This window comes from Panthera uncia, chromosome B1 (assembly GCF_023721935.1).
Source record: "Panthera uncia isolate 11264 chromosome B1, Puncia_PCG_1.0, whole genome shotgun sequence".
Lineage (NCBI taxonomy): Eukaryota > Metazoa > Chordata > Mammalia > Carnivora > Felidae > Panthera > Panthera uncia.
This window is the reverse complement of record NC_064811.1, coordinates 1,462,858-1,482,204: the sequence shown is the minus strand read 5'-3', so window position 1 is coordinate 1,482,204 and position 19,347 is coordinate 1,462,858. Positions and strand designations below refer to the sequence as shown.

The window sequence follows — 19,347 nt, the reverse complement described above, 5'->3', positions numbered from 1 at the left end:
CAGGAGCTACCAGCAGTTGGGGAGGGGGTGTGGGACAAAGCCCCTGACTGTCGCTCCTTGTGACTGGGTGGGCTTCTCTGCAGCCCCTGGGTAGAGATAGCAGGCAGTTGGGCCGGAGTGGGGGGGTGGGCACAGGAGTAACCAGCCACCAGTCCCGTCACTGATGGGCCAGATGGCAGGGCTGCTGCCTTGTGACAACAGGAGCCTGTGCCTATTTGGGGCACCAGATCTGCTGAAGGGTGGCTGGTGTCTGGGGCCAGGCGGCCCCGGGGTGTACTGATGTAGACAAGCCAACTTTGGGGCATGAGTCATGGCTCCCCAAATATGCCAGACGTTGGTGGGGACAGAGGGTGGTGCAGACCTTCAGGAGGGCCTGGGTCGGTGTTTGGAGGCAGTGAGGGGTTCCAGCCATGGGACGAGTGGTCAGTGGGCTTCCTTAAGACCCTAGTGTGGTCTGGGCTGCTTCTCCCAGGCCCAGGGACTGGAGACCAGCTGGCTGGGTGGGGGCACCACTGGTGGTAGGGGGAGCAGTCACATTCAAGGTGCCACGACTTGAGGCTTTTCTGTTTGGTTTGTTTGTTTGTTTGTTTTTGGCAACATTCTTGGATTTCTGGTGTTGCAGTGGGGAATCTGAGGCTTTACTGGAAAGCTGGTCTGGGAGAGGCCCAAGGCTGGCGGACTGGCACCTTAGGCGCCCAGCCCTCATCCCTGAGCAACCTGGACTCTGTCCAGCTGATGCCTACCTGGGGTCCACTGAGATCTGGAAGGCTGGCTCCAGCTGAGTGTTGGGATGGCGGGAGGCATATGGGGTGGCCTGTCTGGGGAACGAATGAGCGTTGGGAGCCCAGCTCACATCCTGGGGCGGGTGCTGAGGGGAGGGGGGTGGGCAGGGGGCTGGGGCTCCCCACATGCCACCTGGGCTGTGCTCCATCACCAGGCAGTGTGGGGGACTGGTCCTTTCTGGTCTGGCCAGGCCTCCTGTCCTGCCATCTGTCCTACCCACCTGTCTGACCATCTGCCTCCACCCCTTCTCCCCATCGTGCAGCTTGGCTGGGGCTGTGCGGCTGCGGCCTAGAGCGAACAGGGGCGTCCTCGTGAGGCCCTCCCACTGAAGTGCTCACTTCTTACTTGGGAAGCAAGGGTGTGAAAGGGATGGGAGCCCTTGTCACACTCACCCCTTCATCTTTCCCACGAGGATGCCCGAGGGTCCTTAGTGTGAGCCCCAGGCCGACTCTGGGCTCCATCCTGTCCCGCCATGCGACCTTGGGCCTTCCCTTTCCCTGTGAACTTCATCCGGGTGCTCTGCACAGGGCTGGGCGGGCCTGCTCCTGCCGCCTTCCGCCCCAGCCCAGCCGGCCGGCTCAGCCCGGGGCCTGCAGCAGGGCCTGAGCCCCCTCCCACTGTGGCCTGTGCCCTCTCCCACACCGCAGAGCAGCTTTCGAATGAAGGAATGATTTCATCAACTTGACAAAATTAGTGCTGAATCGGTTCGTGTTTGCACTTCGACTTAGTGCTTCTTTGTTGTTTCCTGGTTTTCCCGCCACCTCTGATGCTGTCTGTTCGTAGAGTCATGGAACCTCCCAGGCCAGACGCTTTCTTCCGTGAGCTTCTGTTTTGTCTTCTTGCGACCGCGAAAACTTACGCTGCCCTGAACTGATTGTGAGAAAATATCGACACAGTGTGGCAGAAAAGACATTCCTACTGAGTTCTAAATTATTCTCTTACAATTTTTATTTCAAAATAGGGTGAGTTCTTTTTTTGTTGTTGTTGTTATTTTTTGAGTCCTTCTTATATATACCAATTGGTTCTCTTTGTTGTGAACATTTTCCTTAGGGATATTTAAAAGTGTAATTTAAAATTTAATTTTAGGGGCGCCTGGGTGGCTCAGTCGGTTAAGCCTCTGAGTCTTAGTTTCTGCTCAGGCGGTGATCTCATGGTTCGTGAGTTCGAGCCCCACATCAGGCTCCAAGCCCCACATCGGGGTCTGAGCTGATGGTGCAGAGCCTGCTTGGGATTCTCTCTCTCTCTGCTACTCTCCTGCTTGCTCTCTCTGTCTCTTTGAAAATAAATAAACTTAATAAAATTTAATTTAGCATGTTATAGAATAAGGCTAGATGATTTAAATCTAAGAGAGAAAGACAACTTCTCATGTCCCTGAACATCCATGGGTCCCCCACTTTGAGCAGACTTGTGGTGACCCTGCCCGATGGCTGAGCTGGACGTCCGTGGTGGGCGGGGCTGAGCTGGCCCGTGTTACTCCGGACCCTGCAGACTCCGACACAAAAATGGAGTGTCATCATTCTCCCTTGGATTTTGTTCATCAGCACAAATGGAACTTTGTAGGTTGTGTTCATTCATTTCCTGGAACCCCTGTCTGGAGTTTTGTCCCTCGCATCACCTGGGTCCGCGGGCAGGTCTGACCTACGCGGCCAGCACGGATTGTTCCCGGGACACACACAGTGGACGTCTGCTTCCTCTGTGGACGATGCCAGTCCTGAGGGGGTGGAAAGCTGGCTCAGGGTACGAATAAAGTTTTCAAATAGCATAGGCCTTTTGAGTTTCAGTAATATAGGATAATCACTAGCTTTAAAAAAGTTTTCTGAATTCTCTTTGCTGCACGTGTGTGTGTGTGTGTGTGTGTGTGTGTGTGTGTGTGTGTGTATGTGTGTCTGCGGCTCTCTTTCTGCTGATGCACAACACGTCTGTAGGTCTGGTTTTAAGGTCTGTAGTTCACTGACGTCAAAGTGAAGTGGGACCAAGAGCCTCGTCTCTGTGCATCATTTCCAAGGCCGGATCCTGCCGCACCTGCTAGGTGCTCGTCGCTGGGGGGGCATGGTCGTGAAGAGGTTTAGAGCCCACGCAGCTCTGGGCGGGCACCCAGTACTGGGTGCTGCTGTCTCCTTCCCTGTGCCACCCACACACTCACACAGACACATGCACACCCCGCACACACACGGAGACACACACACACCACACACACACCCCTACACACACGTGCACACGCACACACACCACAGTTCCGCTTGAACACATGGTGCTTCTTTGTCACTCTCTCCAGAACGTGGAGGAAGGCGTGTGTGTGCATGTGCACAAGCTGAGGGCCACTCGGAAGACGCTCTTGAGGCTCGGTCCCCTGCTGGGTGCAGGGAGGGGAATGGCCGGCGGGGTCAATGGGAGCATGTGAGGGGCAGAGCCTTGTCTTCCTGACAGCTGGCACCACGGCCACCGTCAGGCGTTCCGGGACCTTCCGTGGTCACTCACCGCCAATAGCAGAGGGGGCCGCGTTCACCCGGGCCGTCAGTGTGAATATTGGATTTGAGGTCTGCTTATATATGGTGAGGTTTTTAATGCCAGGGCAAAGGATGCTTCTGAGTTATTTTCTGGACACGTTTGGGCACGGCCCCCTGCATCGTGCCCTCTTTCTCAGAACAGAGACCTGGCTTCCTGGAGGTGTCATTATCCGGTGCCCTCAATCCGGTCCCCAGCCTGTCTGCTGTGCCAGCGGGCGCCGTGTTGTGAGCAGTGGTGGCAGCTGCAGGAACAGGTGCAGGGAGGCTCTGCATCGCCTGCCCTGGCGCGTTGTGACCACGACAGCTCCAGGCTGGCTCCGAGGGAGGCACCGGGCCACAGCGAGGCATCTGCTGTGGGACTGTCTCCACCGTGCCCCCTGCTCTCCCTGCCCTCCCACCCCACTGCTGTGAGGGGAGCCGGTGGGTTTGGGGCCAGAAGGAAGCCAGCGGCCTCTGGTGACTGAGGTCAGCTCCCGAGCAGGCTGTCAGGTGCCCAGGCTCGGTGCCAGCAGAGCCCGGAACATGTCATTGGCCGGCGGTGGCCTCAGCCCCTTGCTGCAACCTCCTCTCAGGAAGGGACGACCCCTGTGTAACTGGTGACAAGGTGCTGCTTGAGGCACTCCTCTCCTTCCTGGGACACGGCTTGTGGGATCCAGGACCTCGGGAGGGGAAGCTGGCAGCCACCAGGGGAGCCAGGTCACAATTCTGGGACTTTGAGAAGCAAAGAGCAAGGCCTCAGGGCCTCCCTAAAAGTCAGTAGCCCCAAGGCCACGGAGGGTGCCCCCAGCCCCTGCCCGCCACGTCACCCCTCCCTGGGACTCCAGGCCTGTAGGGGAAGGGCCTCGAGATGCCTTCTGAGCATCACTTTCCACGCTACCAGTCAGTGGAACAGGAAAGAGGCACAAAAGTACTGCCTAGCCCCTGACCCCAATCCTGTTCCTGTTTTGTCACAGAGGGGACACTGGTCACCCTCCTTGGAGTGACAGGAACCCAGCAAGTCAGCTAAGCCCACTGAGGGTACACACTGGCTCCCGGGACCAGAGAGGGTGTGAGGCACTGGGTCGCCAGTAGGGCGGGGGTCTGAGTCCACCCCATCCCAGGTCGTGCCCCCGGGCCCCCGCACCCCGGGCAGAGTGGGTGTTCAGGCAGCGTTTGCTGGGTGAATGGGTGACAGAACAGATGCTCGTCTCCTCGACTCTCCTGGAAAAGCCCTGGGAAGGCCGCCCTGGCCCAGCCAGGGGCGCATGCCCCCCCGCCCCCAGGCAGGCACCATAGCTGGGCGCCCCCGCCCGCGGGTCTGCTCTGCCTCATTTGGGGTCTCCCCCCGGGCCAGCTCGAGAGCTGACCGAGTCAGGCACTGAAGGGCCTGGACCCCTGAGCCGAAGAAAAGCCACCCGACGGGCCGCACAGGGGAGGGGATGGAACGCCAGAGCCAAGAGGACCCCCGAGATGGGAGAAAAAGGGACACCAAAGATTGGGACAGTAAGTTACCTGCATTTAACAGCATCAGGGGACAAGCAACCGTGTGCTAACTCCGTGAGGATGAAGAGTGGGTTGTGCTGATTGTGCTGCGAGTGTGCGTGTGTGTGGTCCCCCGGCACCTTTGAACGCCTGCCTGGTTTGTGGTCTCGCCCTCTCCTTTCTTTCTCTGCGCGGTCGTGAACACCACCACTTATGAAAGTATCTCCAAGGGCGTCATCGCTTTTGCTCTGGGTTTCTCCTGATCCTGGAAACTCAGATCCTTCCTGCCTCAGGCCAGAGCGGCTGCAGTGCAGAGGCCCTGAGGCCGGTGTGTGGAAGGAGAAGGTCGCAGGCCGGGGCAGGGGTGGCGGGGGCGGCCAGGGCGCTCAGGGCGGTCGGCAGCCGGTCAGGAGAGCAGGGGTGGGGGTGAGGGGCCTCCTGCCACAGACCACTGGCATTTTCTGGGGGATGGAAGCCGGGCTGAGGGCTGAGAAGGTTTTAGAGAACAGATTCGCGGATGGCAACCACTTATGGCACCACGGTCCCTCAGGCTTCATTTGAGGAAATTGTGGGGTGTTGGTCGGACCTGCATCCTTCACCGGCTGCCATTGTAGTCTCGTTTTAGGAGCAAGGCCCTTGTTAAGAGCTGATTCTACTCTGCCTCTGATCCCTGCACCCCACCCTCCCTGAACCCCTACGGCCGGGAAGCCCTCCTGAGACGTGAGCTGAGATGCAGAGGGAGTCAGGACAGGTGCCAGGTTCCGTGAGGGGTATGGGGCCCGGGAACAGCGATGCTCCCGCTCACGCCAGCGCCTCTCTCCCCCGCAGAGGTCGGACCCACAGCTGCTCGCCCAGTTCTACTATGCGGACGAGGAGCTGAACCAGGTGGCCGCCGAGCTGGACAGTCTGGACGGGCGGAAGGACCCACAACGGTGCACGCTGCTCGTCAGCCAGTTTCGCTCCTGCCAGGTGAGCGGGCGTGGGGCCGAGGGGCCTGTCGTGGGGGAACCCGAGGCCTTGTCACCTGCTGAGCACATCTCAGGCTGGCCTGGCTGACGTGCTGGGCGCCCCCTGGTCCAGCCGCGCACCGGGCCTGGAGGACACTCGACCCCGAGTGGGACAGCGTGGGGGAAGAGAGCCAGGCGAGAAGTGCAGGCGGCCCAGGGCACTCTTCCCGAGCAGAGGTAGGGGGAGGCGGGATGAGCAGGAGCCGGCAGGGTCTTGGCCAGGGAGCAGCTAGCAGGGGGGAGGGGCCAGGCTGTGGGGTGGGGACGCTCAGACTCTGGCCGTGTTGCACGGTTCAGAGCCAGCCGGGGAAGTGACACCAGAAATGTCCTGCAACTTAGCCAACGACCAGCGTGAGCACATGAGACGTGGTTCAGTTTTGTCGAGTGACAGGCAGGGTCTTTCACAAAGTTCCAGAATGTTCTTGGTGCATTCTGCCCACAAGTCTTACTGGATTCCGTCTGCCCTGGGAAGGGGGCTGGGGTGTGCTTCCCAGATCCCAGGGTGGGGCAGGACGGGGTGGGGGGTTTCGAGGAAGCCAGCGTCCCACTGTGTCTTTTAAGCATCAGGACAGTTAGATAAGGGTTTTGGTTCTTACAGGCAGGTCCTGGCTGGCCCTGGAATGACCAGGAGCCCCTCCCCTCTCCTAGGGGACTGGAGGGCCCAGGGGGGCCTCTGGACTTGCTGGGCCATTGACACTCCCCCTCTCCCTCCAAAGAATGTCCTTCCTTGTGCCCTCAGCACGTGGACCTTGCAGCTAGGAGGTCTCTCTCTCCTGCCCCGCCTGCCTGCGCCCCCCACCCCCACCCCCGCAGTCAGTTTGCCCCTGACCTGCTCCGGCCCGTCCACTGGCTGCTGTAGTTGCAAGTTACACACATTGACCAGATGGGGTGGCAGCTACATCAGGTGCTTTGCAGAGCCTTGACAGGGTGACAGCAGAAAGGGCAACTCTGTAGAATTAGGCATGGGCAAGGCAACGTTCTTGGAGAAAGAAGTCACAAAAAGCTAAAAGGGTCTCGCACTCCTACGAGCATCTTGATCTCCTCCCTCCTCTAAGACTCCTGCGTCAGGGTCCCAGGCCCAGCCCAGACCTGATGCCCCACGAGGAGGACACACAGGATGCGGCACAGTCATGCTCACGGCTGGGATTTACCCCGGTGAAATCGAAGCACAATCGGCACAGGGTAAAGGGGGGCGGGGGGGGCAAGTCCCGAGGAAGAAGGCGCCAGCTGCCAGCATCCTCTCCCGGGGCGTCAGGTGGGGCGCGTTGTGACAACACGTGTGGGGTCTCGGCTGCCAGGGGAGTGCATTAGAGACACAGAGCAGGGCTCCTGCCGGCGGCCGGTCCCTCGGGCCACTCTCCCTGGTGCGGCCCAAACCGCAGGCCCCTGGGAGGAAGGTGTCTGTGGGGACATGGCATTGGCGTAACCAGGTGAGGCACAGGGGCTGCTCTGATCAGCGGGGGAGCCGGGGACGCTCCTGCCAGCCGGGTGCCCGGATGCCTGCTCAGGGGCCTCTGGGGGGCCTGCTGCCAGAGCTCCTGCACCCAGACTGGCACAGTGAGAAGTCGTGGGTCCCAGCTGCGTACTCTGCCCCCCCCCCCCCAAGAAGGAGGGTTAGCGGTGCCACCCAGGGATGCCTTCGTGTACGTGCTCTGATTTTATGAAGGCTCATTATGGTAACATATTTAACTGGCCGCTTACTGGGGCCCCGTGGGCTGTGTAAGGACTCCCGCCAGAGCGGATTTCAGCAAAGCTCAAGCATTTAGGTTGAAAGTGTCTGTCATTTCTTTTTTTTTTTTTTTAAGTTTATTTATTTTTGGGACAGAGAGAGACAGAGCATGAACGGGGGATGGTCAGAGAGAGAAGGAGACACAGAATCTGAAACAGGCTCCAGGCTCCGAGCTGTCGGCACAGAGCCCGACGCGGGGCTCGAACTCACGGACCGCGAGATCATGACCTGAGCCAAAGTCGGCCGCTTAACCGACTGAGCCACCCAGGCGCCCCGAAAGTGTCTGTCATTTCTAACATCTGCCTTAAATTAGGACATTGTCTTTTCAGATTTGACTGCTGTTTCCCATTCCATTCGACTGTCATGATGCTGGTTTGTTCGTTTGTCCGTTCATTCATTCACTCGCTCATTCATTCAGCAGCAGTCACTGGAAGAGGGTCTGCCTCTGGTTGGAGGGGTGGATGGTGTCACAGAAGGCAGGCAGGCTGAGAGGGGGCAGGCATTTGCCGGGTCACGGCAATCAGGGAGGGCTGCTTGTACAGGACCCATGTGCACAGGGTGATGTGCCCGCCTTTGCAATGCAGACTCTGGGGAACTGCAGTTAACATGGGACTGCAGCCCACTCTGCAGGGCCACTTGGTGGCCTTGATTTGAGAGTGCTGTCATGCTATTCAGGTCACTGGAGACCAGGTTCCGGGGCCCCAGGCCCCTGGCCTTCCCAGCCCCCATGAGTCAGTCCCGGGAAGGATGTGGCCACCACAGCCAAGCACCTGGAGGCCGTGACTTTCTCTGCTTTGAGGCTGGTGGCTCGGCACTGGCCATGGGAGCTCTCCTCGTCCCCCTGCTGTCTGACCCTAACCTTGGTGACGGGTCCCTGAGTCTTCCTGTCTGGGGCATCTCAGGGCCCCTAGGCCCCCTGAACCCCAGCACAGCCCTCTGCTGAGTGTGGCATCTGTGCGGGGCATGCATGGTGGCATCAGCCTGGCCTGGCTTAGTTCTCCAGGGGCCCCTGGAGGCGTCCACGTGTGGGTCTCTGACTGGGCACCGTTCAGTTCTGTTTGAGTCAGTGCTCTGGCTCCAGTGTGGGGGTACATTCAGTCTTCCTCAGGGTGGGGAGGGCCCCCACAGAGGCCCTCTGGGTGATGGCCTCACCATTTAACGCCTGCTGGGAAGTCTGATTTCTCTCACCAGTGGGTCCTGGGGGCTTCATGCGCCCCGATTCCAGCCAGAGCCGGGGCCAGTGCTCCACGACCATCTGCTTGCTCAGCTGACCGTTGAAAGGTGCTTGGCATCCGGCTGGTCGGCCCTTGGGAGTGCAGGTGGGAGCCTGGCGGGCTGCGGTGGTCCACGAGACCCACAGCACATGCTGCCTGCTCACCGGCAGGTGAAGGGCAGGTGAAGGGCAGCTGGTGCTTGTCTGCGACCTCTTCTCTCCCGTGCTGCTTGCTCAGCCAGCTCTGGTGGGGGTGGGGGCTTGCTGGGGCCCCAGAACACAGGGAAGTCCCATCAACATTCATCTGCAGTGTGCGGACTTCTCTTAAATGAAGCTGTGTTGTAGGCCCTACCTCTGGGGTGTGTAGTATCTTGAACCTTTCTGCCCCATAATGGGGTCTGTTACATAAAGTCTCCAGGCAGATGCTAGGTGCAGAGTAGATGCTCAAAAACCAGGAGCCTCGGGGCACCTGCGGGGGGCTCAGTCGGGGTGCCTGGGGGCTCAGCTGGTTGAGGGTCCGACTTGGAGATCAGGTCATGATCTCACGGTTTGTGAGTTCAGGCCCCACGTCAGGCTCTGTGCTGACCCCTCGGAGCCTGGAGCCTGCTTCGGATTCTGAGTCTCCCTCTCTCTGCCCCTCCCCTGCTTATATTCTGTTTCCCTCTCAAAAATCAATAAATGTTAAAAATATTTTTAAAACTACTTAAAAAAAACCCAACCCAATAGCCTCCTTTCGTCTTCTTACAAGAGTGATACTGTGAGAAGCACATGGGCTGTGTTGGTGAGTCCCGCTCTCCATGGGCTGCCCACGGGGGGCCGTGGGGGTGAGTCAGTGGGGGGCTGAGAGCCGGTGCAGCGGAGAAGGCCCAGGACCCCGTTGGTGGCTCCACCTTGCTGGCTCTGACTGTAGAAGGAGGCTGAGTCATTGGTTTTCATCAAAATGACCTTCTAGCTCATGAAAATTATGGACCGGGGCACATGTGAGTGTGCAGTTTGTGTGTGTTCTCTTGCTTCAGAAACCATAAAGGATTAAAAACCATAGCTCCGAAGGATGAAGTAAATCCTGGATTGTTGCGATGGCCGAGTTGCGCCCCCCCCCCCATTCATATGTTCAAGTCCTAACCCCCAATCTTAAAGACATAATTAAGGGAACATGAAATCGTCATGGGTGGGTCTGACCAGTGTCCTTGTAAGAAGAGAAGAGGGACGACCGTGTCAGGACACGGGGAGAGGACAGCTGTCTGCACGCCCAGGAGTGAGGCCTCAGAAGCCAACCTGCCCGTGCGTGGATCTCAGACTCCCAGCCTCCAGGACCGAGAGGAGTAAATGTCTGTTGTCTGGGCCGCCAGCTGCAGGGCTGTGTTATGGTGGCCCCAGGACACTAGTATAGTTGGGTTTGGATTTCGTGGTGCAAACGGGCTTGAAGTTGCTCTGGGCTGGATTCTGCCATCGACCTGTTTTCCCTAAGTCACACCGTAACGTTTGGGCGTCAAGGGAGTATAATTTTAGATGCTTCGGTGAAGAAAATTAAATGGCAAAATGTGCTAACAGACCTAGTATCCAAGTGTAGCTGGTTAATGGGTCATGGTGGGAGCGCGTGAGCCTTGCTGTAGCTCTGTGGTGTGACAGTTTGAGGTCTCCCCCGTGTGCGTGACCTGGGGAGGGGCACCCCCGAACCTCCCCGTGCCGGAAGGTGCTGGTGCCCGCCGTGGCAGAGGTGGGTTCTCGGGGAGAGGGGGGTCCCTGGAGTGCCCTCACTGCAGACCCCAGCCTCCTGCCCACTGTGCGCTGCACCTGGGTGCACGTGTGGCCAGATGTCTGGGCTTGCTGTCACAGGGGCTGTGCCCGGGGAGGACCGGGGCCGGGGGAGTCCCAGGAAGGCTGACCAGCTCCGCGGCAAGGCCGGGGAGCTCCTCACAGCACCCTCCCTTTGCAGTGACTGCATTGTTTCCATACTGACTGTTGGGCGTTCCTTACATACTCTGGACAGCAGCCTGCATCACATTATGACGTACAATTATTTTCTCCCCGTCTGTGGCTTGTTCTCTTATTCTCTGCCCAGTTTTGTGAAGGACATAAGTTTTAGATTTTGAGAAAGGTCAGTTACCCACTTTCCCCCTTGTAGGTCATGCCTTTGACGTGCTCTCTAAGAAGTCTTGGCCTGACCCAGGGTCATCAGATTGCCCCCCGTGTTTTCCTCTAGAAGTTCTGTGGCTTCAGAACTATGATCCATATTGACATAACGTCAGGACACGGTGTGAGGACCGCACCGACGTTTTTTATTTATTTTTGCAAATGAATTTTCAGTTGTGCCTGCACATCGTGCTGAAAAGACTGTCCTTTCTCCACTGAACAGGCTGCATTTTCTGTACTAAATGACACCTTTATTGACAATCAGTATCCAGATACGTGTGGGCCTAGTTCTGGGCTGTCTGTTCTGTTCCCTTGATCTGCCCGACTTCGGGCCAATTCCACACCGTCCTGATTAGGGCGGCAGATTTATCCTTGGTGTTAAATCACGTCGTGTCAGATCTGCAACTTTGTTCTTCTGTTCCGAAGTCGTGGGGGCTGCTCTCAGTCCTTCGCATTTCTGTACGAAATAGAGCAGCTGCGTATAAAAGTCTACGAAACCGCCCGCTGAGGGGCCGAACGGGACCACGCTGGATCCGCACATCAGTGTTGGGGAAAGCGTGCGGTTTGTGCTGGCTATCGCCGCCTCCCATGGACACTGCTGGCAGGCGGGACAGGGATCCTGGGATTCCTGGCTCTTCAGTGCCTGGGAGACAGCGTTCTGGTGCCTTCTCACTTGCCCTGTTCCCACGGACCCAGAGTCACCTGAGGCTTTGTTCTGTGTGTGTAGTATCTTTTCCTCTTACTACGTGTGAAGTTTTCTCTTTTCACTGGTTTCTATCAATTTTATCATGCTGTGATTTGGTGCAGCTTTCTTCGTGTTCCCTGTGCTTTGGGTTCATGGAACTTCTTGGACCTTGAGTTTATTGTTGGTCATTAAATTGGACAAAAGTTGGTCGTAATTCCTTCAAAGATTTTTTCTGTCCCCTTCCTTCTTTCAGGTCTTGAGTGATAAGCCCCTTTGACATCTTTTCTTTTTATGCTTATTTATTTTTTGAGAGAGAGAGAGAGAGAGCAAGCAAGGGAGGGGCAGAGAGAGGGAGAGAGAGGATCCAAAGCAGACTTCGTGCTGAGAGGGCAGAGCCCTATATGGGGCTCGAAACCACCAGCTGTGAGATCAGGACCTGAGCCGAAGTCGGATGCTTAACCGCCTGGGCCCCCCAGGCGCCCTCTTTGACATGTTGAAGTCTGACACTCAGCGATGAGCTGTTATGTGTTTTGTTATGTGTTTTGTTCTCAGACTCACTGGAGAGTTGCTTTGTCTTCAGGTTTGTTGTTCTTTTCTAATGAAATGTCTCATCTGGGCTTAACCTCATCCAGTGGATTTGTTTTCCTCTCAGATAGTGTCGTTTCCCTCCTAGATTGGCGTGGGCCCTTTTTCTTTGTGGTCTCAGCGAACTTTTGGGACACGTGGGAGTCTGTTGTAAGGCTCCGCTCCTCCTCCACCATGTCCCCCGGTGGCCACTGCACCACCTGCATCAGGTTGGCCTGAGTTTTCTTTTTATCATGTGTCATCTTTTCTTAATCCTTTGCAAGCCTGGTGATTTTTTATTAAACGTCTGACATTACAAATCTCGCCTTTCTGGGAGCTGAATAATTTTGTATTCCTACCAGTCTTTTTGATCTTTGTTTTGTAATGTGGTTTGGTTACTCAGAAACCGTCTGATCCTTTTGGATCCTATTTTTTAAAGATGTTGGCGGGGGTGGGGGGGAGTGCGCCTGGTTGGCTCAGTCGGTTGAACGTCCGGCTTCGGCTCAGGTCATGATCTTGCGGTTTGTGAGTTCGAGCCCCGCGTCGGGCTCTGTGCTGACAGCTCAGAGCCTGGAGCCTGTTTCGGATTCTGTGTCTCCCTCTCTCTCTCTGCTCCTTCCCTGCTCATGCTCTGTCTGTCTCTCTCTCAAAAATAAATAAACATTAAAAAAAAAAGTTGGGGGGGTCAGAGCTGAGTTTAATCTGGTGCCAACCACCCTCATCACCACAGCCGCGACACTTCTGGGTGCTCTGCCTTCTGCCGCATGAACAGAACTGAGCTCTGGCCGCCGCTGCCTCCACTGCGTGCGTTGCCTCCTTGCTGGTCTCGCGGGCATGTGTCCTCGCAGGGCCCTCCCGGATCCGCGTGGTTTTCCCTGGGCAGCTCTCTGTCCTCTGGCTCAGGGCCTCTTCTTCTACTGTCCCGGTCCTCTGGACTCTCAGCTCTGCTCTTCACTGGGGAGTCTGCTGGGTCCCGCCTGGGGGCCCTGCCTCTGGGCCGGGCCCTGAACGGTTGCTCTGGGCCGCGAGCCAGGCAATCAGGGCTGTCCTGCCCATCTCTCTTCTGCCTGGTGGCTAGTGTCTTGGGAACCATAGTCTTGCTTTTCCCGTTACTGTTGTTGTTGCTTGAGGGAGGCAAATTCGGTTCCTGTCACTTGCACATTGGCCGGAATTGGAGGCCCTGCAACTGCTTGCTGAGACACACTCTGTGTTCAGCATGGTTCTGGGCACTGGGGGCCCAGCCGACACTAGAAGGAGACCCTCATCCTCGGGCAGCTGATGTCCTGGCGGGCCAGGCAGGGTGGGGAGTGGGTCCAAGCAGCTCACAGGAGGTCAGAGCCCTGGCTCCCCCTAATAGCAGACAAACACCTAGTGCTAACTATTGTGACTGCCCCTATTTGTTCGTTAGCTTGTTGAATCACCAGAAAGGGGCTTTCCTACTCAGAAAGCCTTTAAAAAGGAACTCCCAGCAGTACCACTTGACGTTGGTTGAATTTTATTTTTAGTTTTTGTGTTGTGAGGCAGAATTTCCTTCAGGGTTTAATGCATTGACTTTTGCATTAGAAAGGTCATGCTTCCCACCTGTAGTGATCTTCCATATCTGCTTCCTTTTTTTTAAATGTTTATTTATTTTTGAGAGAGAGAGAGAGACAGTGCTGGGACAGCCCGTGTGCTGGGACCGTACATAGCTGTCCATCACAGGCGGGGCTTGTGGAGACGGGCAGGCGTGCGACCGTGACAGTGGCAGAATACAAGACTGAAAAGGAACCGTGCCCAACGTGCGGTCTTTCCTCCGGCGACACTTTCCCTGCTTCTGTGTTTTCCACTGTTTCCAATTTTCCTGTGGTAAATGTGCCTTAATTTTATCCTTAACAAATTAAAGAAAAAAACTAAACTTTCAATGTTCCTATAATTCCAGACAGTGAATGGTAGATGTGTAAAGAACAGGATGATTTTAAGAAAAGAATGAATGTGATTTAAGAAGCAATAAAAATGAGCATGCTTCCCTTATGTGTACAAAGAGTTCAAAACAGTTTCTTATCCTTTGTGTTTTGAACATGAGGAAATTAAGTAAAATAATTCTCAGGAGTCTTTAGAACAAAAGTTACCATGTATTAAGACTTGCTGTGGGCCAAACGGAGCGAAGAGTCTTACAGCCTCCAGCTCACACAGCCCTCCTGAAGGGCTGGTCTCCTTTTCCAGGCCTCCTGGACGATCAGAGAAGTTAAGCGGCCCATCCCAGGTTTCACAGCCGTGAGGGGCGGAGTCAGGGTCTCCACCTCCTGGAAGGAAGGGGGCACTTCTTCCTTGCTGGCTGACTGACATGTTGCCGTGATTGATCTGCTGGTTCGAGAAGAGTCTGAGGGGATGCTCGGCCTGCTCTGTCTACAAAACTGAGGTTCAGAGAGGACAGTGGCTTTGCCCCCGGCCCTGGTTGCTGAGTCTGCCAGATGCCCTGGCCCCTGTGGTCACTGGTGCGGGGGGAGGCCCTCACATAGGACAGGCCTTGGAGTCCTCTGTGGCGGGTTTGAGAAGCCTGGTTTTACATACTGTCCCTCGGTGGCCTTACTCCCGGACAGCTGAGCTTGTCTGTATCGTGAACAGACCCAGGATGACACAGGCTTGTGGCGGTTCAAAGTGAACTTTTTGTGTACCTGTCCACCTAGCAGTGCCATTTCTCCGGCTCTGTCATAGGAAATTCATGTACAGGTGTTGCGAGAGAGGTGTTCAGGGACAGTCCTGCAGGGAGTGGGCGTGGGTCAGCAGGGGAAGACAAAGGCATACGGCCAGCGGCCGGTACAAAGGGCAAGGAAAAATCTACGTGGTGACGTGGGAGGCTCCCCCAGGCCTGCGGTGAGCAGAGGAGATCACAGAGTAATAGCCACAGCACTGCCCGCTCTCTGGCTACATGAGTGTGAGGAAGGGGCGTGGGGAAGGGGGAGCGGGACTTCACTCTGGGTGCTTCCGGACCATGCGAACTTTTTGTAGCAATTGCAGAGCAAGCAGGGATCCATTACCATATCACCCTCATGATCTCAAAGAACAGGAAAACGTACTGTATGTGTTTTTCATATTTTTCAAGCAGTACCTGACGGCCACCAGCTGGGGCTGTGTCTTAGCGCCCTTTCTCTGTTTCTGATTCAGGACAACGTGTTAAACATCATTAACCAGATCATGGATGTGTGCATCCCCCAGGACCGAGCCCCACGGGATTTCTGCGTCAAGTTCCCCGAGGAGATCCGGCATGACAGCCTGGCGGGCCAGCTGTGGTTTGGGGCCGAGGTAGCGGGCAGCCAGCTGGGTCCAGGGTCACGGTGTGGGGCGTTGGGCCGCACCTGTGTGCACCTGTGGGGGCAGGGACCTGGTGTCTCCCTCCCCCTTCAAGAACCCCACCCACCATGGGTTACGGATGGCACGTTCTGATTAGGCCGCACACCCCTTTGGAGGTGTGGGAAAGCCATGAACCTGCTCCCTCCAGATGTACATAAGCCAATATGGACACGAAGCTTCACGTGCAATTTCTGTGAGGTTCTCAGGCCCCCAGATGTGAAGGGTCTCCAGGTGGTTCTTACCAGCAACAATCCTAAATTAGGAGCAGTGTTTCCCTCGCCCTCTGACAGGAGGGGTCATTCTTGCCCGGGGGCTGGGAGCTGCGTTCGGGTGCCTCAGTGGAGCCACCACCCTCTCCACCCCTCAGACCTTGACCTTCATCTCCCAGCGAGGAGACTGCAGCCTGAGAGGAGGGTGCCTGACCTGTGGTGGCCGGACCAGCCTCACCCCAGCCCGCTGTTTCCCGTACCCGCACCTCGCGACCCCTCCCTTGGCCGTGCTGGGGTTCTCAGCCTGTGTCTGCCTCCCTCCCAGTGAATCTCGGGAATGCCCTGTCTTCCTTGGGCACGGCCTGGCCCTGTGTGTCCCCCACCTGACCCCTCTCACCCCGCTCGCCCAAGCTGCCTGATGGGAGGGTGTCCTCGCCAAGGCCCCAGTTGGTGTGGGTGGCCCCAGGCAGGCTAGCCCTGTCTCTGGTCTCAGTTCTCACCGCTGTAGAGTGGGTCCCAGGGGCAGGGAGCTGTGGAGCCATGACATGATGTAGGTCCTGGGCCCCGTGGCACTGGGCGCCGTCTCTCCCGTGTGGTCCCGGTGCCAGCCAGCTCCACGCTCCCCTCCAGGGTGGGTGGGAAATCAGCAACACCACACTCCGCCCCCCGGGAAAGTGCTTGTAGTCCCAGCTCCCCTCTGGGTCACTGCTGACAGGATAAGACGTTGATGGGTGCTGGCCCGAGGTGGGCAGGGGAGTCCCACAACACCACAGCCCCACGCGGGGATTGCGTGGCCGCCCCTTGGCCAGGACCCGGGTCTGACGAGTACCCCAGGTCACCGGACGAGTGGAAGAAGCTGGGGAGGTACACGCAGCCCGCACAGGCCTGTGACCTGCCTCCCACAGCCCAGGACAGGTGTGGGCAGATTTGCGGGCACGGAGGGACCCTCCTTATCTCCCAGAAGCCGGGCGTCCCGCACTGATGAGTCTTGGCTCAGAGGAAGGTCTGTGAGCATTTGTGGAAGTGGGGCGTCTTTACTGCCTAGAAAGGGCAGTGGTGTCAGGGAGCCCGGTTGGCCCTGAGTGCCACCCCAACCTGGTGTCAGGGACTCCCAGGCACCCATTCCCAGTCTGTGGGCTGGGCGTGGAGGGGGCAGGAGTCACCTGACCGGGGCCCCTGTACGGAGCCCCCAGACCCAAGAGCCTCGGTGGGTCCGCCTTCCCTTTCTGCCCACGTCCGGCTCTGTGTGGGGGACCCTATCAGCCACAGGGGGAGTATGTGCTGTCGCGGCCATGGCTACTCTGGGTTAGGAGAGACCGCTGGCCCCAGAGCGAGGAGACAGTAGGAGGCGAGGGTGCTCCTGGGAGCGGGGCCCAGGGGAGGAGGGTCACACCCGGGCCCAGCCACCACTCTTGTGCCTTCCTGTCCCGCATCACGGTCCCCGCGGCTCTGGCACCACAGCCCTCCGTGGCGGCTCTTGAGCTCGGGCTCTACAGAGCCGGGCGGGGGGAGGAAGGACCCCGGGCCGTCGGGCTCCAGGAGGCTCTGAGTGACCCGCCCCGCGTTCTCTGCCCACAGTGCCTGGCCGCCGGCTCCATCATCATGAACCGCGAGCTGGAGAGCATGGCCATGCGCCCGCTGGCCAAGGAGCTGACGCGCAGCCTGGAGGACGTGCGGGGCGCCCTCCGCGATCAGGCGCTGCGGGACCTCAGCACCTACACGGAGAAGATGAGGGAGGCGCTGAGGCACTTCGACGTCCTATTTGCTGAGTTCGAGCTGAGGTGACCCTGAGGGGGAGGCCCCAGCCCTGCAGCGCGTCCCACTGATGGCGGTTCAGGGCCATCAGTCCGCGTAGTTAACCCCCGAGGCCCAACGTGGGGCCGTTGGGGGGTCAGGCTGGGTGACCTTCCCGGGGGTCTGGCCCACCCCCTCTGCCTCTCCCTGATGCACCCCAGCGCTAAAGACCCGGGGGCTTCCTGCAAGTGGCCGTCACCCAGAGTGGACGTGCCGCCCGCCAGAGGCTCTGCTGCTCCCCTCTGCCTCCTGCCTCGCCTCCACCTCTGACCCACCCCCCACCTCCGACCTCCTGCCTCACTTCCCACCTCCGACCTCTACCCTCTGCTTCCCACCTCGCTTCCTGACTCTGACCTCCCCGCTCTGACCACCTGCCTCACTTCCTGCTTCTGACCTCTCACCTCTGACCTCCTGCCTCGCCTCTCCTGGTGACCGGGCTCACCGTAAGGGGCTTGTTGGTCGCCAGCTGCCCCCTGATCCCGCCTGTTCACCCACTCATCCCACAAACACCCGAGCATCACTTCCATGTGCTCAGATCTGGGGCACGGCAGAGCAAGGGAGAGGTGGCTGTGGCTCCTGGGCCACCGGGACGCTCCAGCTCCCTGGGACGAGGGCGAGGGCACCTCCCCAGGTTAGGGGGGTCTGTGAGGATCACAGGGTGCCCTCCCCCCCATCCCCCAGCACCACCACCTGCCGTGAGCTCCACCCGTCCCCTCCTGCCCGCTGTCCAGCCAGTGCCTCCCGCCCCACTCCCCACGGGCTGCCCTCACCTGCTCCTTCCCCGGAGGACACAGGTGGGGCCTGGGGGCCTCCTCACAGGGCTTTGGAGAAGCGCAGGACCGGGAGTCAGGCACGCCACCAGCTCCCACGGGCGCGGAAACGCTCGCGGTAGGCGAGAAACAGTGGGACCCCAAATCCACACCACGGTGATCCCAGTTAGTAAAAGCCGTCTCCATCGTGTGACCCGATGACCTCGGGGAGGAAACCAGCCTGGATGTTAAAGGCGGTTCTCTCTAGGCGGTGGGAGCGTGGACAGTTGTTTTCTGTGTCCTCTTCCAGACAAGCTTTTATAACGAGGAAAAGTTAGAGCTACTGACTCAGAAGGAAAGAAACACGTTCTCACCCCGGGGGACATTTGGACAAAGTGTCACTTGCCCGTGAGGCCCCCATGCTCACACCGCCCAGTCCTGGCCGCCCCCACCCCCACCACACGCGCGTTCATTCTTGCACTGATTCTCACGCGCTCACCAGGGTGGGTGCCCGGGCAGGGGCATCGCAGAAGCGGGCGGTCGGGGCCCAGACGGGGCAGGGCCGGGGGGCCAGGAGGCACTGGACCAGGCTGACCCTGCTTTAAAATAGACACGGCCCTGCTGGGAGGCGTGCACGTAGGAAGTAGGAAGCTGACGTGGCTTTCATTTGAGAGGCGGCGGGGGGACGCGTGGCCGGCGGGCAGCCCTCACTCTCCGGCTGTGATTGCAGCTACGTCTCTGCCATGGTGCCCGTGAAGTCGCCCAGGGAGTACTACGTGCAGCAGGAGGTCATTGTGCTGTTCTGCGAGACCGTGGAGAGGTGAGGGCCGCCCCCCCGGCCGCCACAGGGCCCCTCTCCTCCCCGGAAAGAGGAAAGAGGCCGGCTGGGAGCCCGGGCAAGGCAGGGACGGGGCGCCTGCAGCGGGGGGGGGGGGGGGGGGGGGGGGGGGAAGGCTCCAGCCCCCTTCTGCTACCAAGTCACCTTCCCCCAGCAAGCGGCGGGCAGACCCAGAGCCTCCTTCCTCAGCTCCACCGTCACTTTCCTCCGCTCCCCTCCGCGCCCAGAGCACACGTCCGGCAGGGAAGTTCCCCCCGTGGAGGAGCAGAGCTGTGGCAGGCAGCACAGAGAACTGGGGTCCTCACCTCCCCCCCCCCCCCCCCCCCCCCCCCCCCCCCCCCCCCC

General features: G+C 58.5%; 1 protein-coding gene across 1 annotated transcript in view; it reads left to right on the top strand.

The window, feature by feature from the left end:
- The window catches only part of ZFYVE28 (zinc finger FYVE-type containing 28), a 116,109-nt gene that overhangs the window by 51,355 nt on the left and 45,407 nt on the right, over positions 1 to 19,347 (top strand). Inside the window, exons 2-5 of the mRNA XM_049630176.1 lie at positions 5,580 to 5,720; positions 15,227 to 15,364; positions 17,200 to 17,402; positions 18,895 to 18,984. Of these exons, the coding sequence (XP_049486133.1) occupies positions 5,580 to 5,720; positions 15,227 to 15,364; positions 17,200 to 17,402; positions 18,895 to 18,984 (572 nt within the window). The remainder of the gene's footprint in view (positions 1 to 5,579; positions 5,721 to 15,226; positions 15,365 to 17,199; positions 17,403 to 18,894; positions 18,985 to 19,347) is intronic.